General features: G+C 40.0%; 1 protein-coding gene across 5 annotated transcripts in view; it reads right to left on the bottom strand.

Annotated features, from left to right (window-relative positions):
• JMY (junction mediating and regulatory protein, p53 cofactor) overlaps positions 1-22,257 on the bottom strand; it is a 59,229-nt gene extending 36,972 nt beyond the window's left edge. For 2 of the 5 annotated variants that reach the window (XM_036410986.2, XM_036410984.2), the window contains exons 1-3: positions 20,582-22,255; positions 6,061-6,234; positions 825-975 (exon numbers count right to left, since the gene is read on the bottom strand). In XM_036410986.2, the coding sequence (XP_036266879.1) occupies positions 825-975; positions 6,061-6,234; positions 20,582-21,643 (1,387 nt within the window). In that variant the 5' untranslated portion in view covers positions 21,644-22,255. Of the gene's footprint in view, positions 1-824; positions 976-6,060; positions 6,235-20,581 lie in introns of all 5 variants that reach the window. The other 3 variants (XM_036410983.2, XM_036410982.2, XM_045571662.1) reach the window with 2 other exon arrangements.
• Between the last annotated feature and the right edge of the window lie 1,603 nt (positions 22,258-23,860).

The following is a 23,860-nucleotide window of genomic DNA, read 5'->3' as shown; positions in this document are numbered from 1 at the left end:
AGAACAAAAAAGATCAACATTCAGTAACTAAAGAAATGTAAAATAAGAACATGATACCGTTTTCACTTATCAAATTATTGGTTTTGTGTGTTTTTATGACAATGCCAAAGGATATGGAGAAATCAAGAAAAGTATTCTCATTCTGCACTGGCATTCTGAAGGATAAATTGCTTTAAATTCAACTTAAGAAAATGTGAATTTGGTGAAAGAATAACCTGAATGTTAACCTGTATTAACTGCAGGTAAAGAAAGTAACAGATTATTAATATAATGAACAGCCCTGAGTTTGAATTGCATATTAAGGAGCCACTGAAGAATGTCTATGGCCACCTATGGAAGGAAGGTGAACCTTCACAGAGTTTGCCCTATGTCTCATTTGGCTTGTCCTGATTTGTGTCATTTATAAGTTCTAAGTTCTTTGAGTTATTGTATTGAGTTACTGAACCTAAAAAAGTTATGGGAACCCTCAAATTAGTAGCAAGTTGGTAGAAGAGCAGATGGCCTGAAAACTCCCCACCCCCCAAATGAGGGAGTAGTACCCGAGATGAGGATAGTCATGTTAGAGACCTCTGTGCCTTTAAATTGTGGGGTCTGTAATTGTGAATGATTAGTGTCAAAACTGAATTATACTATATCAATATCCCATTACTAATATATCTAAAAAAGATTGAAAAGATGTAACTTTATTAATAGTGATCTTCCTTCCCAACTGTTCAGACTATTAGCGGTCTTTATATACTTTTCAACACAGTTAATGTGAACATAAAATATTTAAACAACTCGTTTTCAAAGTTAAACAAGTATAATTTCTTTGGGAAACTTACCTTTTTGAGCTTTAGCTGTTATTTCAAAATATTTGACAGTAAGATCTTGAATAGAGAGCACAGCCATGTGAGCTTTCCGCTGCCAATCAGCATCTTCTTTTTGTAAACTTTCAATTCTTCGGGGACCCAGATAATCATTCTCCATGGAAATCTTTAGAGAGAGAAAAAGAAAAATTAAGTTCTGCCCAGCCGGTATTGCTCAATGGTTAGATATCACTCCATTAACCACGAGGTCACTAGTTCGATTCTAGGTCAGGATACATGCCCTGGTTGCAGTCTCAATCCCCAGTAGGAACCATGCAGGAGGCAACCAATAGATGACTCACTCTCATCATGGAAGTTTCTATCTCTCTAATCCTTTCCCTTCCTTTCTCTAAAATCAATAAAATAAAACACTTTTAAAAAGTTATTTTCTTTCTTTGATTCATTTCTTAAACATTTACTAAATGCTTACATCAGGCACTGTGCTTGATTCTAAAATAAGGAATACTTGTTTTCCCCTGCTTTAGAGTGCTAGCTATTAATTAATAACACAAGAAAATTAACAATGATCAATAAATGGTGTTGGGAAAATTGAACAGATACACAAAAATAAACTCAAAATGGATAAAGGACTTAAACTTAAGATGAGAAACCATAAAAATACTAGAGGAATCCACAGGCAGCAAAACCTCAGACATGCTGAAGCAATGTTTTTATCTCTCTCTCCCCCTTTCTTTCTCTCTGAAAGCAATAAAAATGTGTTGTTGTTTTTTTAAATGATGAGACTAAACTAGGGGTGTCGAACTCAATCAGAGAAGGGGCCAAAATCTAAAATCCAGCCTAAATCGCGGGCCGAATGGTTTACTGAACAGTCATAAACTGTCATTGTGATGGAAACGCAGTGGAGTGCAGTGATGACAGCGCGGTGCGGGCCACATTGCAAGGCCTGGCGGGACGGATTTGGCCCGCGGGCCTTGTGTTTGACACATGTGGACTAAACAGTGGTAATGGCAAAAAAGATACATACTTATACAATACTAGTGAAACTATACAATGATTAAAACATTTTTTGGGAAGTATTTTATGATACCATACTTTTTGAAGATTTTTAAGACAATACCTTCCAAAAATAATAACCAGAGTGTTCATTGCAATATTGTGCAGAGATATAATAATTTCAATTACATAAAAGAATACCTAGGGGAAAAAGGACAAAATATGTAAGGTGTATTATTATTGATGTCATCTTTTGGTAGTAAATTATTGGTAATATTTTTCTTCCTGTTTAAAATCTGCACTTTCCAAATCTTCTTTATTATACATATCTTTTATAAGCATGAACAAGAAAAAATGCTTCTATCTTTTCTTGGGTTCACAAATCATACCAACTAGACAGGCTAAAGACACACTATCCCAGAGGTTTCCTGTTTCTAGTCAAGCAAAAAAATGAGTTCATGTTTTCATATATGAGGCTAGGAAAGAGGCAAAATTATGAGACCTCTTTTTCCCAGTGCAGTGGTCGGGAAACTGCAGTTCTCAAGCCACACGAGGCTCTTTAGCCCTTTGAATGTGGCTTTTCCACAAAATACCATGTGCGGGTGAGCATGTACAGTGCAACTGGAACTTCGTGGCCCATGCGCAGAAGTCGGTTTCCTGCTCTCAAAAGCAATTTCAATCATTGTACTGTTGATATTTGGCTGTGTTGACTAATGAGTTTGCCAACCACTGTTCCAGTGTATGGGGCAGGGATAGGAAGTAGAGATATATATATGTTCAGAACATAAATGTCTTCCTCATTAATATAAACGCCACTTCTGAGACTATAAAAATAGTTACCAAACAAAGACAAGCCAGTAGCAGCAGCTAGGACTCTTGATATCCAATTCCATACTAGATTTTTTTTTTTTAATTCTCAGATGATTATTGTATCTCCAGTTTCAAACTTCAGGAGTCAAACTTAAATGATGTTACTATTGGATATGGTTGGGTTTTTTTTTTCTTCCCCTTTTAGATTTTCCCATGGCTAATATTTAGAAATCATCTCAATTATATAATTTGAATGCAGAGACTACTGTACTAGGTGCTTTAGAGGAAATATATGAGTAATATGCATATTGTCTTCCCAAGAAACTTACAATCTAATTGAGGGTGGGAAGAAAGAGAGATCTGTGATGAAGAAATCTGTTTTGAAATGAGGAGACTAGTTCTGCTATGAGACCTTTAACAAAGGTCTCAATTATTCATTCAAAACGATCATGTATGATATCTGTTCAGTGCCAGTATTGTAGTAGGCACCAGAGATAATAAGATATTCGGCCTGGTGGAGGACATAAATACCCAAGTAAAGAATTACAATCCTATATAATAAAAGGCTAATATGCAAATCAACTGAATGGCCGAATAACCAATTGCTATGACATACACAGAACACCAGGGGGCAGACACTCAATGCAGGAGCTGCCCCCTGGTGGTCAATGTGCTCCCACCGGGGGAGTGCCGCTCAGCCAGGAGCCAGGCTCACAGCTGGGGAGGGCAGCTGTGGTGGCGGGAGCCTCTCTCCGGGGGTGGGATGGGAGGGGGGCGGGCCTAAGCTGTCAGTTGGACATCCCCTGAGGGTTCCTGTACTGCAAGAGGGTGCAGGCCAGGCTGAGGGAACCCTTCTTCCCCCAAGTGCACAAATTTCACGCACTGGGGCTCTCGGTTGAGTATAAAAAATGTCATGACAGAGTATGCTTAAGATACCATGGAAAGCACTAGCTGTGGAGTTTGGGGTGCAAAGTCTGGGCAGACTTTCTAAAGGGAATGATGAATAAGTAGCATTTTGGCCAGATATTATAGATGGCAAACAGTGTCTCTGTGTAAAAAGGAATAAAAGTGTTTTAAATTCTTTAAGAAAATTTAAAGGTTTGGTAAGAGAGAACTTAGCTATTTATAGGGAGCAGGGTGAGGGGATAAATGGTAATGGGAGGAAAATAATAATGAAAAAATCTCTACAAAAAAATAGAACTTACTGAGGTTCATAACTGCAGAAGCTTTGGACGCTGGGGGATAGGATTTTGACAGGTACAGATGGAGAAATAGAGCCTCCTTTAAAAGGCACGCTAGAAGCAAAAATTAACCTGAGCACTGCCTAGAGGCAGGTATGGTAAGAGACAGACAGCAGTCCAGCCTGGCAGGAGTTTGGGTAAGACTGATAAAGGTGATGGGAGGTAGGACCAAAAAAGAAGGCTGTGATCACTATGAGGCCTTTGAATGTTAGGCTGAGGAACGTTACTTGGTTTGACAGGAAACAGAAAACCTCGGTGGGATTCTTGGCAGTAGGTGGCATATTTAGACTACAGCTTTGATTTAAGGGTTCTAAAAGACTTGTTTGCTATTACAAAACCATCAAGGTCTGAACTTTTTGTTGTGATTACTTCTGATTTTAAAACACTCAAGTTAAAAAGTATAATATTAGAATTCACAAGTATGGAATAGTAATAAATTGAACACTGCAGGCAAAATTTTAAACTCTTATTCAGTATATTTTGAATAGAAATCTTTTTCAAAGACCTCATTGATTAAACTTTATATCTTTTAAAGAACTTGTAAGTTTATTTTACCTAAGACCATAAACTAGGTTATTAGATATTTTCTCTAACTTTGAAAATCTGAAATGTATGTAAATGGCTTGTCTGTTGGCTCCAAGTTCCACCTTCTGCCCTGTGATGCTAGGATTCAAGCTCTGCAAATCACATTTAGGCTTTGTCAATAGGAAGGGTGGGAGGAGATTTCAGGGTTGAAGAAGGTAACAGAGCTTTGCTTCTTACCATCTGCATCACTTGACTTTACTGTTTGCTGTTCCTGTGAGCATCATCCCAGCCTCACTTCTTCAACTCAGACTCTGAAGTTTTTTACTGAATCCAGTTCCCAGCTTTCCCACCTTTGCAAAACTAGCTTCACTGTGTGCCCCAACCTCCCAGTCCCACCAGCCCACCGGTGCACTATCCCCAGAGAGCAGGTCTCTCCACTAGAGCAGCTCAAACACCAGCACTAGGTGAGCAATGTCCTCTTCCTCAGAGACTAGTTTCACCAGGACGGGGCCCATCCTCTTTGCTGATTAGATGAAAGTACATCTCTCCAGTACACCCCCCACACACACACCTAGGAGTGGTGGCTGTTTTGGCAATTATTAACCCTGATACCTTACAGAGTTACATTCTTGCCTTCTTAATGATCTGGTTAACAACTTTATACCTAATTAACAACTCTTCATATTCAAGTCCCTCTGAATATCTGAAGTATCTGGTTTGATTTTCCAACAGACACAACTATGAAACAGAAATTTAATAAACAGAACAAGCAATGTTCCAAATTAAAAAATCTCAACTCAGATTATTAGCAGAATTTATTTTCACTTGCACAATTAAACAGCGTACACAGAAGCGAGAAAATGTGCATTATGGCTTATAGAAGAGAAAAAGTTAACAAAAAGCAAATCCAGTCACAATTATTTGAAGATAATTTACACTTTGTTGTTGGATTAATCTTTACCTTCACTGTTCATGTATATTATGCTTTTCAATGCTGTTTTTTACTGACTTGTAAAATTGAGCAGCTAATGTTTCAGCCAACTGTTAAAAAATGTGATTACAATTGCACCTAAGACATTAAGTGAAGATAGGACACTAAGTTCATTTCCTAACTTGGCAAATTTGAAGATGCACAGCCTTGGTCATCTGGATCATGTGCTGAAACAGTGACACCCCTGTTTTCAATTTCAGAACTAGAAAGAAAACAGTGCCTGTTTTTAGCATGGAAAAAAGAATGTGTCAGTTTAGGTAGCTAGGACAGTGAGACTCATTTATAAATACAAATTTCTTGGCACAGGATTACTTATGATAAACACATCACTTGCTTAGATACCGGGTCTTATGTGTTATTCCTATCTATTGTTAGAAGAGTGGAAAAGAAAAAAACAACTCCAATTCTTAGGTGAAACAAATTTTAGTACAGGAAAGTGGGCAGGGGAATCACTGTATTTATAATTTTACCGTCAAGGGTGCTCTCCTGGCTACTCAGCAGAATTGTCTTTTGAGATGCTTTAAAATGATTGTTCAGGCTGTATATAGCCCAAATCTATCAAACTAGAATCTTTGGGGACAAAGAACCAGATATGTACATTTTTAAAAAGTTTCACTGTAATTAAAATGCATGGCCAGCCAGGTTGAGAACTATGAAACAGGCAGGCTACTATTTAGGTTTAAAAAAATACCTTGATCTGCTGTCTCCGTAGCATGGCAAGTTCTCTCATGTCTCGGAATGGCTGTAGTAAATACTGATAGAGTTCCGTTGTGGCTTCTGCAAGGCTGCTGTAGGCTTCATCCTCCATCTGATACAAGTCCAGAAGCTCTACCATGCTCTCTATATTCTTGTGCTTATCCAAGAGCTGTGGAACAATGAAGTTTTAGTATAAAGAAATCCAATTTTATGTGTGTGTGTGTGTGTTATATATATTATAACAGCATATAAATATTTACTTTTTGCTCCCTATCATGAGGACATGGAAACTCTGAAACACAGAAGCAAGAGGGAACAAAAAGCTCCAACTGCTCTTTATCCCTCATATCCATGCCTTAGGCCTGAATTATCCTTTTCAAACTGCTTTCACCATATTATTTCTGTTTTCTGCATTTTCTAGGACTCCATACTACTTAGTTGTTTAGTTAACTCTTTAGAAAAGTATTCCATGGTCTAATACCTTTCCCCATATTTATTTTCAAAAATTTTTTCTTGCTAAACTACAAGATAACTATCAACTCTTGCCAATGTTATTTTACTAATCTCCCCAAATCTTCTTGTCACTCCTTTCTTCCTCCCAATTTGGAACTCAATTTAACTTTCTTTGTAACTCATGTATGTATCTATGCATATATGTGTATTTATATTCATTCATTCATTCATTCATTCATTCCTCAATAAATATGGGCTGAGTATCTAAAATATTAGGCAGTGGGCTAGGAGCCGGGCATACAAAAAAGCATGGTCCCTTTTCTCATGGAATTCACAGTACTTCTCCATTTTAAAACATTATACATAGCCTAGCCCTAGCTGGTTTAGCTAAGTGGATAGAGCATCTGCCTGCAGACTGAAAGGTTCCGGGGTTCAACTCTGGTCAAGGCCAGGTACTTGGGTTGCAGGCTCCTCCCTGGCCTGGGCCCTGGTCAGCACTGATGCAGGAGGGCAACCAATCGGTTAACCTCCTCTCTCACATGTATGTTTCTCTCTCTCTCTCCCTCTCTTCCACTCTCTCTCTAAAAAAAATCAATGGGAAAATATCCTCGGATGAGGACTAAAAAGAAAAAGAAATAAGAAAAATAGCCTAAGAGAAAAAAACACACAATATGTATACTAGAGTGTATATATATATATATATATAGTATATATGGGTTGTTTAAAACATAGGTAGTATCAATGTCCTATATATATTTGTATATATGACTGAATCTGAAAATACACAAGAAACTCTTATGGGTAACTACCTCTAAGAAGGGGAACCACAGACAAGGAAATGAGGGTAGGAGGAGAGAAGATTTACATTTCAATTATACTTTTTACAATCATGATCTATCAAGTGAATACATACTTTTTTTAGAGAAAGATGTGTTTTTTAATTGAATACCATTATGTAGGTTTCAGGTGTACATTATTCCCTTTACCTATTTTGCCCCGCCTCCCTGCCCCCACCACTCTGGCAACTACCAATCTGTTGTCTGTTATCTATGAGTTTGTTTTTATTCTTTCATTTCTTTATGTTTTCTGTTCCACAAATAAAATCATGTTTTGTTTTGTTTTTATATCTCTGATTTATTTCACTTGGCATTAACACCCTCAAGATACATCCGTGTTGTCAAAAATGGCAATATTTAGCTTTGTATGGCTGAGTATATATAGCTGACCTTATGAAGCTGAAAATATGTGCATAACTTAAGTAGACCCTATGTATATGCAGATTCCCAAACTTAGATGGAAAACACTGTTTTCGATCTTTTGCTGAGTGAATCTACAAATTTGAAACCAGGAATGTGGAGGGCCAACAGTATATTTATTGGAAAAATATCCTTCTATAAGTGGACCCGTGCAGCTCAAACCCAGCTGTTCAAGAGTTAACTGTATATACCTCATCTTTAACTATTTTGTCTATTCTTTATCTATTCTATTGATGGACACTCAGGTTGTTTCCATATCTTAGCTATTATAAATAAGGCTGCAGTGAACAAAGGGGTACATATATCTTTTCAAATTAGTGCTTTCATATTCTTCAGTTAAATACCCAGAAGAGGAATTGCTAAGTAATATAGTAGTTCTATGCTTAATATTTTGAGGAACTTCCATTCTGTTTCCCACAGTGGCTGCACCAATTTACAATCCCACCAACAGAGTAAGAGGGTTCCTTTTTCTCCTCATCTGCTCCACTTGTTATTTCTAATATTTTTTATAATAACCATTCTAACAGGTATGGGGTAATAACTTGTGGTTTTGATTTGCATTTCCCTAATAATTAGTGATGCAGTACATCTTTTCATGTGCCTGTTGGCCAACTGTACATCTTAAGAAAGGTTTTATATTCTATCCATTCTCCACTTACCCACACACAAACGTATTTTGGCTTACAAATACAACTTTTCCAAAAGATAAGGCATAAGAAATAAGAAAATACTACATACTTCTCTTTCTGGGCCCAGCTACCTATTATTCATAAGTAGATAAATCTTGTATTGAATCAGCTGCGTTAAGCTACAATTGAAAGTAGTATTATAAAAGGAATAGCAGCTGTATGAACGATCAATTTATAATTACAGCACTTTTCTCAAGTCCCAGAAATAAATTCTAACTGGTGGCACAGGTACTCACTTCCAACACAGCTTTACCATCTCAAGACTACAGCTATAGGAAACATACGTAATAACCAGATTAAAGAAGGATAGAACAAGAAAACTGTGTTTTAAAAAAATGCACAATTAGTCCTTACAATGAATTATAAACTGTTTATAGTTTTAAAGGCAATAATTCTCTCCTTACAAGAAAATGTACATTCACAGAAACCCTTTATTTTTTATTCCACTTGAAATGAAAAACATTAGAGATTATTTTCTATGAAGTTTTAGGAATAGCAGAAATTAAAAGAATGAGGAGGAAAAACAAAATAGTAGCAACATTCCTCAATTGTAAAGTTCCCCAGAGTCACTGAGAAGTGACCAAATGCCATGATTCAACAGTAAGACAATCCTCAGACACAGGGCTTCTGGGAGCTCTCCTTACAGAGACACTAAAGTAAATGTTAACACAACAGTTTAGATACTATTTTCTGCCAAAACAAAATCAAGTCATTGTATGTTTATTAAGTCACAGTTCCCCTCTACACAACTATATGCAATGAAAAAGAAAGAAAATCAACTATTTTATTTAAATATTAACACATTTATATATTATTTCCCACATGCTTTTTATTCTCAAACAGAACAGTACAGCACTTTACAAAGCTATTATGCAGCAACTAAACTTAATACTCTTGCAGAGAAGTCCAAGGCATCTCACCTAACACTGCTAATTTATTAATTTGTCTTCTTTGCTATAAAGTTTCATGTTTTCCAACATTAACTTACCTTAAAACCAATTATAACTTCAGTTGGCAATCTATTTTAATCTAACTATCTGCAAATAATGTTTAAGTAAATGAAATGCATTTTAAAACTTCAAAAGATAGAGTTTACTAATAACACCAGACTTTTTTAGACTTTTAGACTCTAAACCATTTCCTATAATTCCTGATAAAAGAATTCAATTGGTAAAAGAACATAACCACTAATCTATTATAATAACAATTTAATTTTCTATTTTGCTAACCCAAACTGATGAAACCCAGAAAATAAACTTGAGCTGCTGACATTTCAGATCATATAAACTATGAAGTGTGTAAGGTACTATAGATAATGCACATTAAAAAAAAAAAGTAGAAAGAAGCCCTAGCCGGTTTTTCTTGGTGGTTAGAGCAGTCCATGCACTGAAGTATTTAGAGTTCAATTCTGGTCAAGCCATGTACTGTGTTTAACAAACAGTAGAAAAAGAATTCGATTATTTGGGATTAAGATTGTCCTCCCTTCCTCGAGGCCCCTCCAACCATCTTCCCTCTTTTCCTTCTCATGGTGGACACCTGGGCCTCGGACCTACAGAAGTCCATCGAAGTGGTGTTCAGCCCCTCACTTCTCAGCCACCTCGCATTTCAAGTGGGGCTGTTTTCAAGTGACTAAAGCGCTGGGAATCCACAACTCCCAGCTTCTCCCCTCTGTTTTCTCCTTGGGTCTGTTGCAAAGTTCACCGAGACACAGAAGCAGCCCTGTGCTGGGGGGACAGGGTTTTGGAGGGTGAAGGGAGAGATGCACTCAGGTAGCGCCAAGTCCCAGGTCAGGGACACAGGCAGGCAGCATCACATTCCTGGCCAGGGATGCAGCGGGCAGCTTCACCTCAGCGCTGGGCAGGACATTAGTGCTGGGCAGGCCTGAGCTTGCCTCTGCTGGGGGTGGAAGTCCCAGACCCATCCCCCAGCTCCTGTGCGTGCACAACCCATTGACTTGTAAAGGACAAATTAACATAATACCTCTTTATTATATAAAATGTACATAATCAAAGTTTATAAAAAACAAACATCAGCCAGTCACTATTTGTTTTTTTCTGATGAGACATTGACCATGCACTTTAATTTGACAATGATTGAGTTGTTTATCAGCCTCACTCCCTTTCTACAGGGATGATGATGGCACAGTGGTTAAGAAAGCAGGTGGGAATCTGTCAGGCTTAGATTTGAATCAGGTTCTGTATATCAGTTATGTTGAACCTATTTCCTCTACTGCAAAATCCCTACCTCTTGGGTTGAAATGAAGATTAATACAAATAAGAGTTAACATTTACCGTGTCCATACTACCCAAAGCAATCTAGATTCAATGGAATCCCCATTAAAATACCAATGGCATACTTCAAAGATGTAGAACAAACTCTCCAAAAATTCATCTGAATAAAAAAAGATCCCGAATACTAGTAGCTGCAGCAATCTTGAGAAAGACGAAGAAAGTGGGAGGGATCACAACAACAGATATCAAGCTATATTACAAAGCCACTGTTCTCAAAACTGCCTGGTACTGGCACAAGAACAGACATATACTAGTAGACCAATAGAACCGAATAGAGAAACCAGTAATCGACCCAAGCCATTATGCTCAAACAGTATTTTACAAAGGAGGCAAGAGCTTACAGTGGAGTCAAGACAGTCTCTTCAATACTAGTAAATGGTGTTGGAAAATTGGATGGATACATGCAAAAAAATGAAATTAGACCACCAACTTACACCATACACAAAAATAAACTCAAAATGGATAAAGGACTTAAATGTAAGGGAGGAAACAATAAAAACTGCAGAAGAAATCAAGGGCAGCAAAATAGCAGACATTTGTAGTAGCAATATCTTTACTGATAGAGCTCCTAAGCAATGGAAACTAAGGAGAAAATAAAACAAATGGGACTACATCAAAATTTAAAGCGACTGCACAGCAAAAGAAACCATCAACAAAACAACAAGAAAGCCCACTGCATGGAAGAACATATTTGCCAATGTTATCTCTGATAAGGGTTTAATCTCCAAAATTATAGGGAACTCATACAACTTAACAAAAGGAAGATAAACATTTCAATCAAAAAATGGCATAGGACCTAAATAGACAGACATCTTTCAAAAGAGAACAGACAGAAAGTCAAGTGACACAGAAAAACATGCTCAAAATCACTAATCATCCGAGAGATGTAAATCAAAACAACAATGATATACCATCTCAGAGTGGCTATCATCAACAAATCAACAAACAATAAGTGCTGGAGAGGATGCGGAGAAAAAGAAACCCTTGTGCACTGCTGGTGGGAATGCAGACTGGTGCAGCCACTGTGGAAAACAGTATGGTGTTTCCTCAAAAAATTAAAAATGGAACTTCCATTTGACCAAGTAATCTCACTTCTAGGAATATATCCCAAGAAAACAGAAACACCAATTAGGAAGGATATATGCTCCCCTATGTTCATAGCAGCACAATTTATAATAGCTAAAATTTGGAAACAGCCTAAGTGCCCATTAGCAGATGAGTGGATTAGAAAACTGTATTCTACATAATGGAATACTACACTGTAATAAAAAAGTAGTAGTTCTTACCATTTGCAATAGCATGGATGGAACTGGAGAGCATTATGCGAAGTGAAATAAGCCAGTCAGAGAAAGATAAATATCACTCATTTGTGGAATATAAAGAACATATAAACTGATGAACAAAAATAGAACCAGAGTCATAGAAGCATCTAATAGACTATCCAACCTATGAGGGAAGGCAGGAGGTGAGGGGCTAAGAGATCAACCAAAGGGCATGCATATGAGCATAACCAATGGACACAGACAGTGGAGGGGGGTGGGAGTGTGAGGGCATATGCTGGGGGTTCGGGCTGCCCCAGGAGAGGTCAATGGGGAGGGGGGGGGGGGAGAGAAGAGAAGACTTGTGTAATATATTAAACAATAAAAAATTTAAATTAAAAGAGGTAACATTTACCAAGAATTTACTAGTCTATGTATTTTACATAAAACCTATTTTAAATCACTCTATGAGGCAACAGTACTATTCTCCTTGCCTTACAGATGAGGAAGCTAAGGTACTGAAGAGAATGAGGTAGGCCCAAATTCACAAAGATATTAATAGAGGACCAGGAAACAAACTCTTGAAACCTACCTACTAACTTCTATCTACAGACTATCAGAGATAATATATTTAATTAAGACCTCCCCACAGTGCTTGACCCACAGGAAGCATTCAATAAAGGTTATTGTGATTACTGAAAACTAGATCCTCATATACTTCTCTATACATAGGTCACTCCAGTTAGGCCTTGTTACTGTCCACAGAGGACAAAGATTCACCTAGATAGGAAGATGAAGAGAAAGAAAGGCTTAGAGAAATAATTTTAGGAATTAAACATTCATTTTGTTAGTACAACTTCAACAAGCTATCAAAAGTGAATGGGAAAAGCAGTTTAAATATAGAAACTATAGGGAAAAGCACAAAAAACAACACACCTTTAAGCTCAGCTAAGGAACAAAGTGAGGACAAGAAAACAAAACACAAAAACAGGAAGAAACACTACTCCTGGCCTCTTCTAATGCCCATCTTGCATCCACAAATGGGCTATTTTAAAAGCCTAAGACCCCTATCAACATTAGAAGTGCTATGACTTAGTCACATTATTGCAGGGAGACCTAAACTGGACACTAGCACACAAAGCAAGTGGCCTAAGTCCCAACCCTTGCCACACTGTGCCTATAAACTACCCTAAATTCCTTTAAAAGGACACTGTAACTTCACTTTATAAACAGGAAACTAAAGCAGGCATCTTCAAACTACAGCCCGCGGGCCACATGCGGCCCGCAGAGGAGTCTGATCCGGCCCGCCAGGTTTTTTGGGCAGTGAGCGCAGCCGAGGTGTTACAGTAGGAATTAGTAGTTCATATAGTCCGGCCCTCCAGCTCTCTGAGGGACCGTGATCTGGCCCCCACTTTAAAAAGTTTGAGGACCCCTGATTAGAGGATGGTAAGTGACAACCTAAGACCAAGCAACAAGTATCAGAATTAGGACAAAAACACAGATTTTCTTTCCACTAAGCACAAATTAATGAACAGTGTAGTGAGATGCTTCTTAAAAAGTAACCTGCCTCAGCCAAGACCAGTTTGGCTCAGTGGATAGAGCGTCAGCTTGGGGACTGAAGGGTCCCGGGTTCGATTCCGGTCAAGGGCATGTACCTTGGTTGTGGGCACATCCCCACTAGGGGGTGTGCAAGAGGCAGCTGATCGATGACTCTCTCTCATCGATGTTTCTAACTTGCTATCTCTCTCCCTTTCTCTCTGTACAAAATCAATAAAATATATTAAAAAAAAAAAAAAAAAGTAACCTGCCTCAATTAATTCCTACCATCAGGATGACCTGGTAACAAATTTTACTTTCGCAAAGAAAATGACCATTCTGTAGTCTTCTCCCAGTGCCTACTTATTTGAAGGTACTATTTGTTGAATAAACTAAGCTTCCCCAAGTTATCACCCTCAAACCTTAAAGTTATAAATAAAATCCCAAATTATTAAAGGAACTTGTACACTTATTCTTAAGACAATTCCCTTCTATACAAAATGTCTAGCCCATCAGGCTTCTTTTTATTTCATAGCCTATTCCACAAAACCCCGAACAATGTGAAAATGATCTATTATATGCAATATGACCAAATAAAAGTTTAAATTCAAAGACAAGCATAAAAAGGAAATTCCCTACATTTAAGAAAATTCACAAAATTTTCTAGCTTTTTGCTGAATTCTCTGGTTTTATAACTTATATATTGTATTAAAGCTATTTGGTATTTACAAGTCCCCTAACAAGGAGCTTGAAAAGCTAAATGAACTTCACCTCTACCACACACACACCTCCAAAAAGCACCAAGAATAGTCTTTACTGTCTATGCCTCTTACCCTTGCACCTTAGTTTGTTTTTTTTCCCCTATCAACAGGGAATAGGTCAGAATCAGAGGGAGCAGATTCTGGCCTTTTCAAGAAGAGTAAAAGAAGTCATAGGAAACTTCCCTTTAAAAACAAAACAAAACAAAGCAGACATACATTTAACCAAATAGGAAAGGCCACCTTGTGCTTTTAAGTCTCACTTCCAATAATATTCTATAGTCAATGAAATCTCAAATAAAGCAGCAATGAAGAACAGTGAGACTGATTAAAGTTACATGAACATTTGGGGAGTGAAGATTGCTAATTCAAACATTCTTCTGCCTTTATGTTTGACAAACTAAACCTCTTGCTCACCTTCTCCCTTCAACACACACACACACACACACACACACACACCCTTATACTCAAATTACTAAAGTGTCTGTCCAACTTGACCTTGTTTTAGCAAGGAGGAAACATGCCCGATTTCATGTTTGTGAAATATTTGGTGGGCTGGGCATCATGTGATGTTAAATGGCAAGCAGAGAAATGACCACATAAATTAGTTATCAGGAAAACTGCCATCCTGTCACCAGTCTTCTTGTTTTTGCTTTACAAGTGCTAAACTAGAGGCATATATTCATCTTTTCTTCTATACTTATCTCTTTTTTTCAGTGATATGAAAAATTACCAAAAATGTATTTGAGCACAGGACTGAAAAAAATGATTAGTACCTAAGTAATTATTTTAACAGCTTCCAGCTTTCAAGTCTTTCATCATAACTCTCAAGAATCCCACAAAATTTACTTAGCTTCATTATTCCTTAACTGTGTTTAAGTTTACACTCTTTCTATGGGAATATACAGGCAGAACAGCTCTCTCCATTGCAATACACTATGTCTTTCCCCAGCCTGCTTCTACTATTCATACCTACTTAGTCATGGATCATGGCTCACTGACCCAAAGAAGACCAACAACCTAGGGCTCCTGTCACTTATATAATGTATATAGTTGGGGTTTCAGCAAGTCTTCAAAGCTTTATAACTAATCTTGGTTTTCCAGAAAACTTGGGAAAGTCATAATTGGGAGGAGAGGTAATAAGCAAACAGTCTTCTTAGAGTTTCTTGCTCCTTCTGTTAAATAACCTCAGAAGTTAGATTTGTTTTTGGCTGAGTCATATTTTTTTGTTGTTAATCCTCACCCGGGGAAATTTTTCCATTGATTTCTTAAAGGAGAGTGGAAGGGAGGGAGAGAGACACAAGAGAAACATCCATGTGAGAGAGACACATCTATTGGTTGGGCCAGGGGAGCCACCTGCAACCCAGGTTTGTGCCCTTGACTTCAATTAAACCCTCAACCCTTCAGTTCTTGGGCAAATGCTCTATCCATTAAGTCAAACCGGCTAGTGCTAGCTGTTGTCATTTTAACAAACAGATGTCTTTAGGAAAACTAGGAATGGCAGGAAAGGCACACAGTTGGGTTAAGATAAATCTATGTTTGAATGTGAATTTGGTCACTCCTTAGTTGTTTAATGTTGACAAATCTGTGTAACTTCTGCTTCAGCAAAATAGGTAAAAAAAAAAAAAAAGCACCACTTGGCTCAAAAGACAGTGGGGAGGATGTAAGGAGAATGTAAAGTGCCCAATGCCTAAGTAGCTAATAAATTAGTTACATTACCTGAGAGAAATATTGAGTTGAAAACTCTAGAAAATCCTTATTACATGAAAGAAACCATTAACACTTCTTGAAAGTCTCCTTTATAAATACCAGACACTTTGTTGGGTACTTTTTCATACTCTCTTAATTAAATCTTAAAATAGCGTTTACGTATTTTCCCCATTTCCCTGTTTTAAGAGTTTTAATAACTAAGCAGGTTACAGAAGTGATAAGTCTATATTCGAATTCAGGTCGTCCTGACTCCAAACCCTGGGTAGGCTCTGGTTACTGTGTGCTTTATGTGGATGGCTACTTTTAAAAACACGTGCTGTTTCAACTGGAAAGAAGTTTATTATGTTTGTAAAACTGTCCAATTGAGGACAGTTTTACAAACATAATAAATTCTTAAGTGAACACTGATTTATAGATCTTAAATCAAGCCTACCATCATAGTTATTAAGGTCTGTTATCTAAAAAAAACCACAAATAATAATTTCAAGAATAATTGTCCTTATACAAAAACCATTATTACAAAACCTAAGTCATCAAAGGTAAGCCATAGTATGGGCCACCCATGCACACACACTATAATACAATCTTCAGCTCTGACCAATGATCTGGGCTATTGCTGAAACCATTCCAAAAGAACTTGGTGGCACTTAATTCATACAGGGATTGAATGCCTGTTGTATAAATAGCACTATTTACAGTAAACCCTTGAAAAAGTCCAAGACAAACCTACCCTATAATAAATATGACATTTCATTTATATTCTAGATTGAGGTCTTAAGTGGTATATAATTTGTATGTAATCTAAAAATAAGTTATAAGTACTATATAAGTTATAGCTCCTCCAAAACTTATTTCCAATCAGATAACCAATTTTATGAATCATTAACAAAAACTTTTAGCAGAAAATTTAAGGTTTAATTCAGTATTTCACAAGCCAAGGATATAGGAATACTTCTTATAACTCAATTAATCATACGTGTATTCCAAAAATTAAACTCCGATATTGTTTACAAAGCATACCAGTCATGGGTGCTAATTTACAAAGCACATAATTTACAACTGTGGTTTTAAACCTCTTTTTGAAAAACACCTTTAGGAGTTTGGTAAAAGCCTTTCTCAAAAAATGCAAACATGCCTATGCATATAAAATGTTACATGCCCATTAAAGTTCAAATATAATTCCCCTCAATTTATAGGGAACCCACAGGCCTCAAATAAAGACCCCTTATTTAGGAAATCATTTACATTTTTAAGAGATCTTTATCCTAGCTTTTCAATAGCATGATCCCTTGAGTAATTTACATTTGTCATTTTACAAAAACTTATTTACCCACAACTTGACATTAACAGGACACTTCTTCCAAACCCTTCAAATTCTTGCAATTCTAAAAACAAACTCTGGTGTCTTTTGTCCACTAATATTAAGAGTGCTCACAAGATGTGTGGCCCTGAACTAGGGGGTGGCAAAGAAGAGAATTCCAAGATTTTGTCAAGGCCAGTGACCTTGAAAAGTTTACAATGTATTTGCACAGTCTGTTCTATTTAAAAAAACACACACAAATTCTTTCAACAATTTACTGACCATTTTTAACAAAAACAGGTGTAGTTTTTAAGATGAAACCATTAGCCCTAGCTGACAGTGGTCAGCAAACTCATTAGTCAAGAGAGCCAAATATCAACAGTAGAACGATTGAAATTTCTTTTGAGAGCCAAATTTTTTAAGCTTAAACTTCTTTTAATGCCACTTCTTCAAAATGGACTCGCCCAGGCTGTGGTATTTTGTGGAAGAGACACACTCAAGAAGCCAAAGAGATGCATGTGGCTCTTGAGCTGCAGTTTGCCTACCGCGGCCCTGGCAAATTTGGCAGCGCATAGAGCATCCGTCTGCGGGCAGAAGAGTCTGGGTTCGATTCTGGTCAAGGGCATGTACCTCGGTTTGCAGGCTCTGGTCAGGGCGCATGCAGGAGACAACCAATCGATGTTTCGCCCTATCTTTCCCTCTCTCTAAAAATCAATGGAAAACTATCCTGGGGTAAGGAAAAGCAATTCTGTAGAAAAGGGGACCAGAAAATAGATTCACAGAAATTAAAGGAAAAACACAACCAAACAACTAAATTTTTAAGTAAAATATACCAAAGGATGAGTCTGATTTTAGCAAATACATCTATCGATAGCTTGAAAAACTATAGCCAATTTCACAAGTTAAGTCAACTTGAAAACTGGAAATACAAAAACATGGAATTAGATGTAATTACTAAACTCAACAGAATTAATGTTCTGTGACACATTCTATAAAAATTTTACCTACAAAAAAAAATTACTGCAAAATATTAAGATAGCAAAGAATTTAAGCACCTCGGTAACAAAAAACATGGCTGGTATGTTCTTCACCCCCATTATCACCCCCATGGCAGACATCACTAATGAATCACACTACACTTTCCCCCGATTGAGTCACAGAAACTTCCAGTAGAAATCAGGAGAGCATTAAAACTGAACCTGTTTATTTCACTGACAGTTATTTTAAAAATACTATTCAAGCCAACTAAATGAAGCACCAAAAGTTTATGTATTTAATGTTCAATGAATTTATACTAAATTTTACTTATTTTGAGGTGTTTTCCAACACACAAAAGCTTTCTTAAAAGTTTAAAAATTTCTTTGTTAAACAGAATAAAATATTATAGTTAATATAACTTTACTTAATTAGTAAAAAATACATCTTAAGAAACATACACAACCTCCCCCATGAAAGGGTTCTAGAAAACTGTAATTAACTAAACTTTTGGCAGCCTTCATTTTTTACCCAATTTGAATTAAAAAAGACAAAATAACTTTTTCTGAGTATCAATAAAATAAAACCAGACATGCCTATAAGACTATAATATATGTATATATGTATAACTCAAGTAAGAAAAAGAAGCACTAACTTTGTTCTTGCAATGTCAATGAAATACAGGTATTATTCTTATTAAATACAAAAAAAGAATATATGTGGCAATTTAAGATTTCTGTCCCTTACAAAAAACAATCCTAAGTAGAACAGACTCCAGAAAGGAGATGATACCAAAGGAAATAAAAACCCTGCAACTCTAGGATCATTACAGGTGGGATTAGCATAAAATATACTAATTGAAAGGAGTGAAAGCCTGGATTCAGGAAGTTGTATGAGAACACTGTGGTGTGGGATAAGTGAGGAAGAGTTATTTCCTAAATCCTCAAGTCTAGCAAAGAAAAACCATATTCTAAAAAACCAGAAGGCTCCAACTTCCTGGCCTCAATAGCAGTATTCAACTTCTATATAAATATAGACAAGGTTAACAGATGACAACACAATGTCAGAAATATAAAAACCATAAAAAGGGGCATTTACCTACCCAAGTCCAACCTCAATTGGTACTGACCCTAAAAATAAATGGCTCTGAGAAAAGTGTCTATTAGAGGAAACTGAGTATATGTGAAAATACTTTTTCAGTGAAGTTCTTACAGAAGCTGTATGTAAGCATAACCTCAAATTATATATACTTTATGGATTGTAGAGCTTCCTATGTATATCCATTCCAATCTTTCCCCCATATTGCACTATACTGCACTACTTTTTGATCCCCAAGTACAGAAGTATACTAAACATCCCTGCCTAGGGCATTTTTTCCTTTCTAAAACAGGAGTGAAACACGAACTATCTGTAAAGACTTGAAATATTCTTTTTAAAAAATATATATTTTATTGATTTTTTTACAGAGAGGAAGGGAGAAGGATAGAGAGTTAGAAACATCGATGAGAGAGAAACATTGATCAGCTGCCTCCTGCACACCCCCTACTGGGGATGTGCCCGCAACCAAGGTACATGCCCTTGACTGGAATCAAACCTGGGACCCTTCAGTCCCAAGGCCTACGCTCTATCCACTGAGCCAAACCAGTTTCAGCAAGACTTGAAATATTCTTAAAGTGTGTCTAAAACCCTTAAGAATACATTTACAACCAAATGTCACTTGGTACTTTTTCGTTTGCACAGGCCACTTATTTGGAGGACCATGAATTTACAACTTGCCTAAGCTGCCAAACTACATATGGAGGAAAAAGCAAAACTAACTTTACTCCATAAAACAAACTATTTTGAGTAAATGAGCATGACACTAAGAAATGACACCAGGATTAGTTCATGCCGAGTAGTTATTGCTAGAAAGAGATTCAGAGAGCAGAGAGAAGTAAATTCTCCCTCAGCTTACATTTACAGGGTGGGGGTGGGGGAGAGTGCCTTTTTTTCAAAGTGGCTTTCATCTTAGTGGCAGCACATCACCAGAGCACTTACCATACAGAACCTATCTGATACATGGGGGAGGACATCTAAGACTTACCAAAGGTTCTTCAGAGGGCCAGTGGAGGAAAGCCAGTTTTTCCTACCACTGAAAGGAATGAAGGGGGGAGGCGAGTCACAATAGCCCATCGTCTTCCTTTTCCCTTGTCCAGGGAAACAAGTGTCCCAGAGGTGCACAGTTTAAGACCGAGGCTCCAGCCTGGGGTAAGGAGGAACGAAAAGCTATGAACTGAAACCCAAACTCACCTCCTGGATGCGCTTCCTGGCCCGCTGCAGCACTTCTTCGTAGCCCTTCTGCCGCAGCTCGCTGAGGCTTTCGTAATACTCCTCGGGGTCGTCGGTCTCGGTAAACAGCACCTGGGAGAGGATCTTCCAACCGCAGGTGTCCAGGCCGTGGCCCAGGTAGACCTGGAGCTGGTAGCACAGCGTGTCGATCTCCTGCTCGGTCATCTCCGGGGCGCCCCCGAACAGCACGGTCCACATGCCCGAGGGCTCCTCGGGGAAGACGGGCAGGCAGGGCTCCAGCTGCGAGTTCACGGAGCACAGCTGCTGGTGCACGGCGCGCAGGTCCTGGAAGGAGAAGAGCCCGGCCCAGCTGCACTCCTCGGCCGCGGGCTCCAGCTCGGCGGCGGCGGCGGGCTGCTGATCCGGGTCGGAGCGCGCCGGGGACGCCGGGGCCGCTTCGTCCTCCCTCACCATCTCCAGCACCTCGATCTCCTCGGAGACCGCCCCGCAGGCGCTCACGACCCGCACCGAGGACACGGGGGGGACCTCCTCCTTGGGCGCCGGCGGGGATGCGGCAGAGGCGGCCCCCGCCGCATCTCTGCCTTCGGATGCCTTCCGGGCCGGGGCGGACTTGGCCCGCGCCGGGCTCCGGAGAGGGCTCTCGGCGGCCCCTTTGCCGGCTGGTCCCCGCAGCAGCGGATCCCCCCGGAGGTGGCGCGCGCTCCGCGGAGAGCCGCTCTCCGCCGAGGCCGGGCTCCTCCGGGGCCCCGGACTCCTCCTCCTCCCCGGAGCCGCAGAAGCCGTGGCCTCCGGCCGCCCCTTGCCCGCTGGGCTGGAGCCCGGCCCGCGAGTCCCGTCGGACGCGGCGGCGCAGGACTCGGCGCCCCCTCGCGTCCCCGCCTGCTCCCGGGAGCCGCTCCTCTGCCTCTGGGCCGTCCGGTTGTGGCAGGTGATGGCAAACTTGCCCTCGATCTCGTTCCAGGCCACGATGAAGACGAACTTGTGCTTCTCGCGCTCGTCGAACACATGGGGCCGCACGGCCACCCAGTCCGACTCGAGCGTCTCCTCCAGCGCGAACGACATGGTGGCTCCGGCGCCAGGCCGCGGGGGAGGCGACGCCGGCTGGTCCTGGCCGCCCGCCCGCCCGCCGGCCGAGAACTCACCGGCTGGCTGCGCCGCCGCGCCCCCCGCTCACCCTCGCCGGGCGCCTTCAGCCATCTTAAGCGTCCCGGCCGCCGGCTCTCCTCGCTCGGTCGCCCGTCCTCCCCGCGCTCGGACCCGCCGCGCTCCTTTGTGGACCGGCCCGCCGGGAGACACAGACAATGCGCCCGTCCCTGGAGCAGGTAGTTCACATGGTCACGTGCAGCCGGATCTGTTTACAAGCCCCGCGCCGCCGCGGCAGCGCCCCGCGCCCGCCCACCGCGCGCGAGGCCGCGGGGCGGCTTCTGCGGCGCCCCAGCGGGAAGACGCGGGTCCCGCGGGGCCGGGAAGGCCGGTGGACGGCGGGGGCCGGCGGTGTGTGCGTCTCCAGGCCGATCTCCCCGCCTCGTCCTCTTCCCGACCGCGCGGAACTGTCTGATGGACGGACGCGTCTCCCTAAACTCTGAGCCTCGGTATCGCCACAATGTTAGCATTCGGCTGCTGACGTCGGCGGCTCCACGAGGGACGTAAACACCGGCACGTGCCGCACGCTGGTGACGCGGCGGCGGCGGCGGCGGCGGCGGCGCGCACACTCCCAGCCCGCGCGTGCGCGCGCCCGCCCCGCCCCCTCGGCGTCGCCCCGCCCCTCCCGACTCTTTCCTTCCTCTGCTCTGCCTCCGCCTCCCTCCTGCAGGCGGGAGCCGGAGACTCGCAGGCTGTGGGGTCGGAGGGGGTTGGAGTGACAGGTGTGCCTCGCGGGCCCAGTGGCCTCCGAACCCCGGGGGGGAAAAGGAGCGCGGGCTGAGGAACTGGGACTTTCCGAACTCCAGTCATGCAAAAGGGGGCCTTCAAATGTAAGTTTGCCTCCATTCCCCTGGGGGGAGTCGGGATGAAGTCCTATACTCTGTACTCCGTTAACATGACTCGGACCTTGTGATGAGCTTTTTTGGGTTCCCCCAAACTGTTGGATGTACCCTAACACCCTCGAGACACAGTTTCATCAGTGTTTTGTTGCTTCAGGTTTCATCATTGTGTAGTGGTTCTTTGAGCCTCATTTTGAGATAATTGGTTTGAGCCCTTTTGAAGTTGTACTCAATGAGGAGTCCCCAGAATGCACATGCAAAATAAATAAATAAATAAATAAATAAATAAATAAATAAATAAATAAATAAAATAAAAATCATGTAAATTTGAAGAATCCTGCTGTTCCTACTGAACTGTGATAAAACATTCTTAAAATATCCTAGAGGATCCTGTAATCCAGTTTACGTTATTGGCATTTTTTTTTTCTTCCTCGAGTCCAATTCATATTGCAGGTATTCTGCCTCAACAGTAAAGTGCAATGAGGATTCGTTCTTTTACTTTTATACATATTTCAAAAACATATGCAGAATACCGTAACTTTAATTAACCGTGCATTGTCAGATATACTTAGTTTTACTTCAGTGTTGTCCTGACATCTGGCTGAACAGCAAAAGTTTTAGCCCCTTCACTGAGCAGGACATTTTAGACCAATGAATCTGCTTTGACAATAAAAGGGGGGGGGGGGGGGGGCTTGGGCAGGATGAGCAAACAGGGAACCTAACTGGTTTTTAAGCCTTTTTGTAGTTCTTTATGTGGAACCACACATTTTCAAAGCTTGTAAAAGAACTGTGTCAACTCTCAGATGCAAATCAGAGATACACCTTTCAAAAGGTAGGAAGAAAGGAAACCCATCACAAATACGTATCACGATCTAAGCAAACAATAGCACATTATAAATTTTTTTTTAATCTTTTCTACTAAAAGTTACTCCTAAAAGTTTTTCTGATAAAAAGTTGACATGATCCCTAGGTCTTTTCATGTAATACATTATGGAGAAGTCTGAATAAGGATTAAAAAAAAAAATCAAAGAATATGTTTATAGGAAACATTTTTTACATGTATTTCAGTATTTATCCACAGATATAAAATTATGTCTTATTACCGTAGTGCTAGAGAAACTTGACTGGTGGTCACACAGGTGTTAAATATTTTCCCCTAATACTCTGGAGCCACTGTGTTTTGTCAAAAGGATTGTTTCAATGGTTCTTGTTTCCTCTAAGTAATTGTTACACTAGGAATGAAAAGAAACAAACAAAAATTCCCATGGAAGGCTACTGTAGTACTCTACAATTCTTT

Source organism: Pipistrellus kuhlii, unplaced genomic scaffold (genome assembly GCF_014108245.1).
Source record: "Pipistrellus kuhlii isolate mPipKuh1 unplaced genomic scaffold, mPipKuh1.p scaffold_m20_p_4, whole genome shotgun sequence".
Classification (NCBI taxonomy): Eukaryota; Metazoa; Chordata; class Mammalia; order Chiroptera; family Vespertilionidae; genus Pipistrellus; species Pipistrellus kuhlii.
The sequence above is the reverse complement of the archived record's forward strand: the minus strand, read 5'-3'. Positions and strand labels throughout refer to the sequence as shown.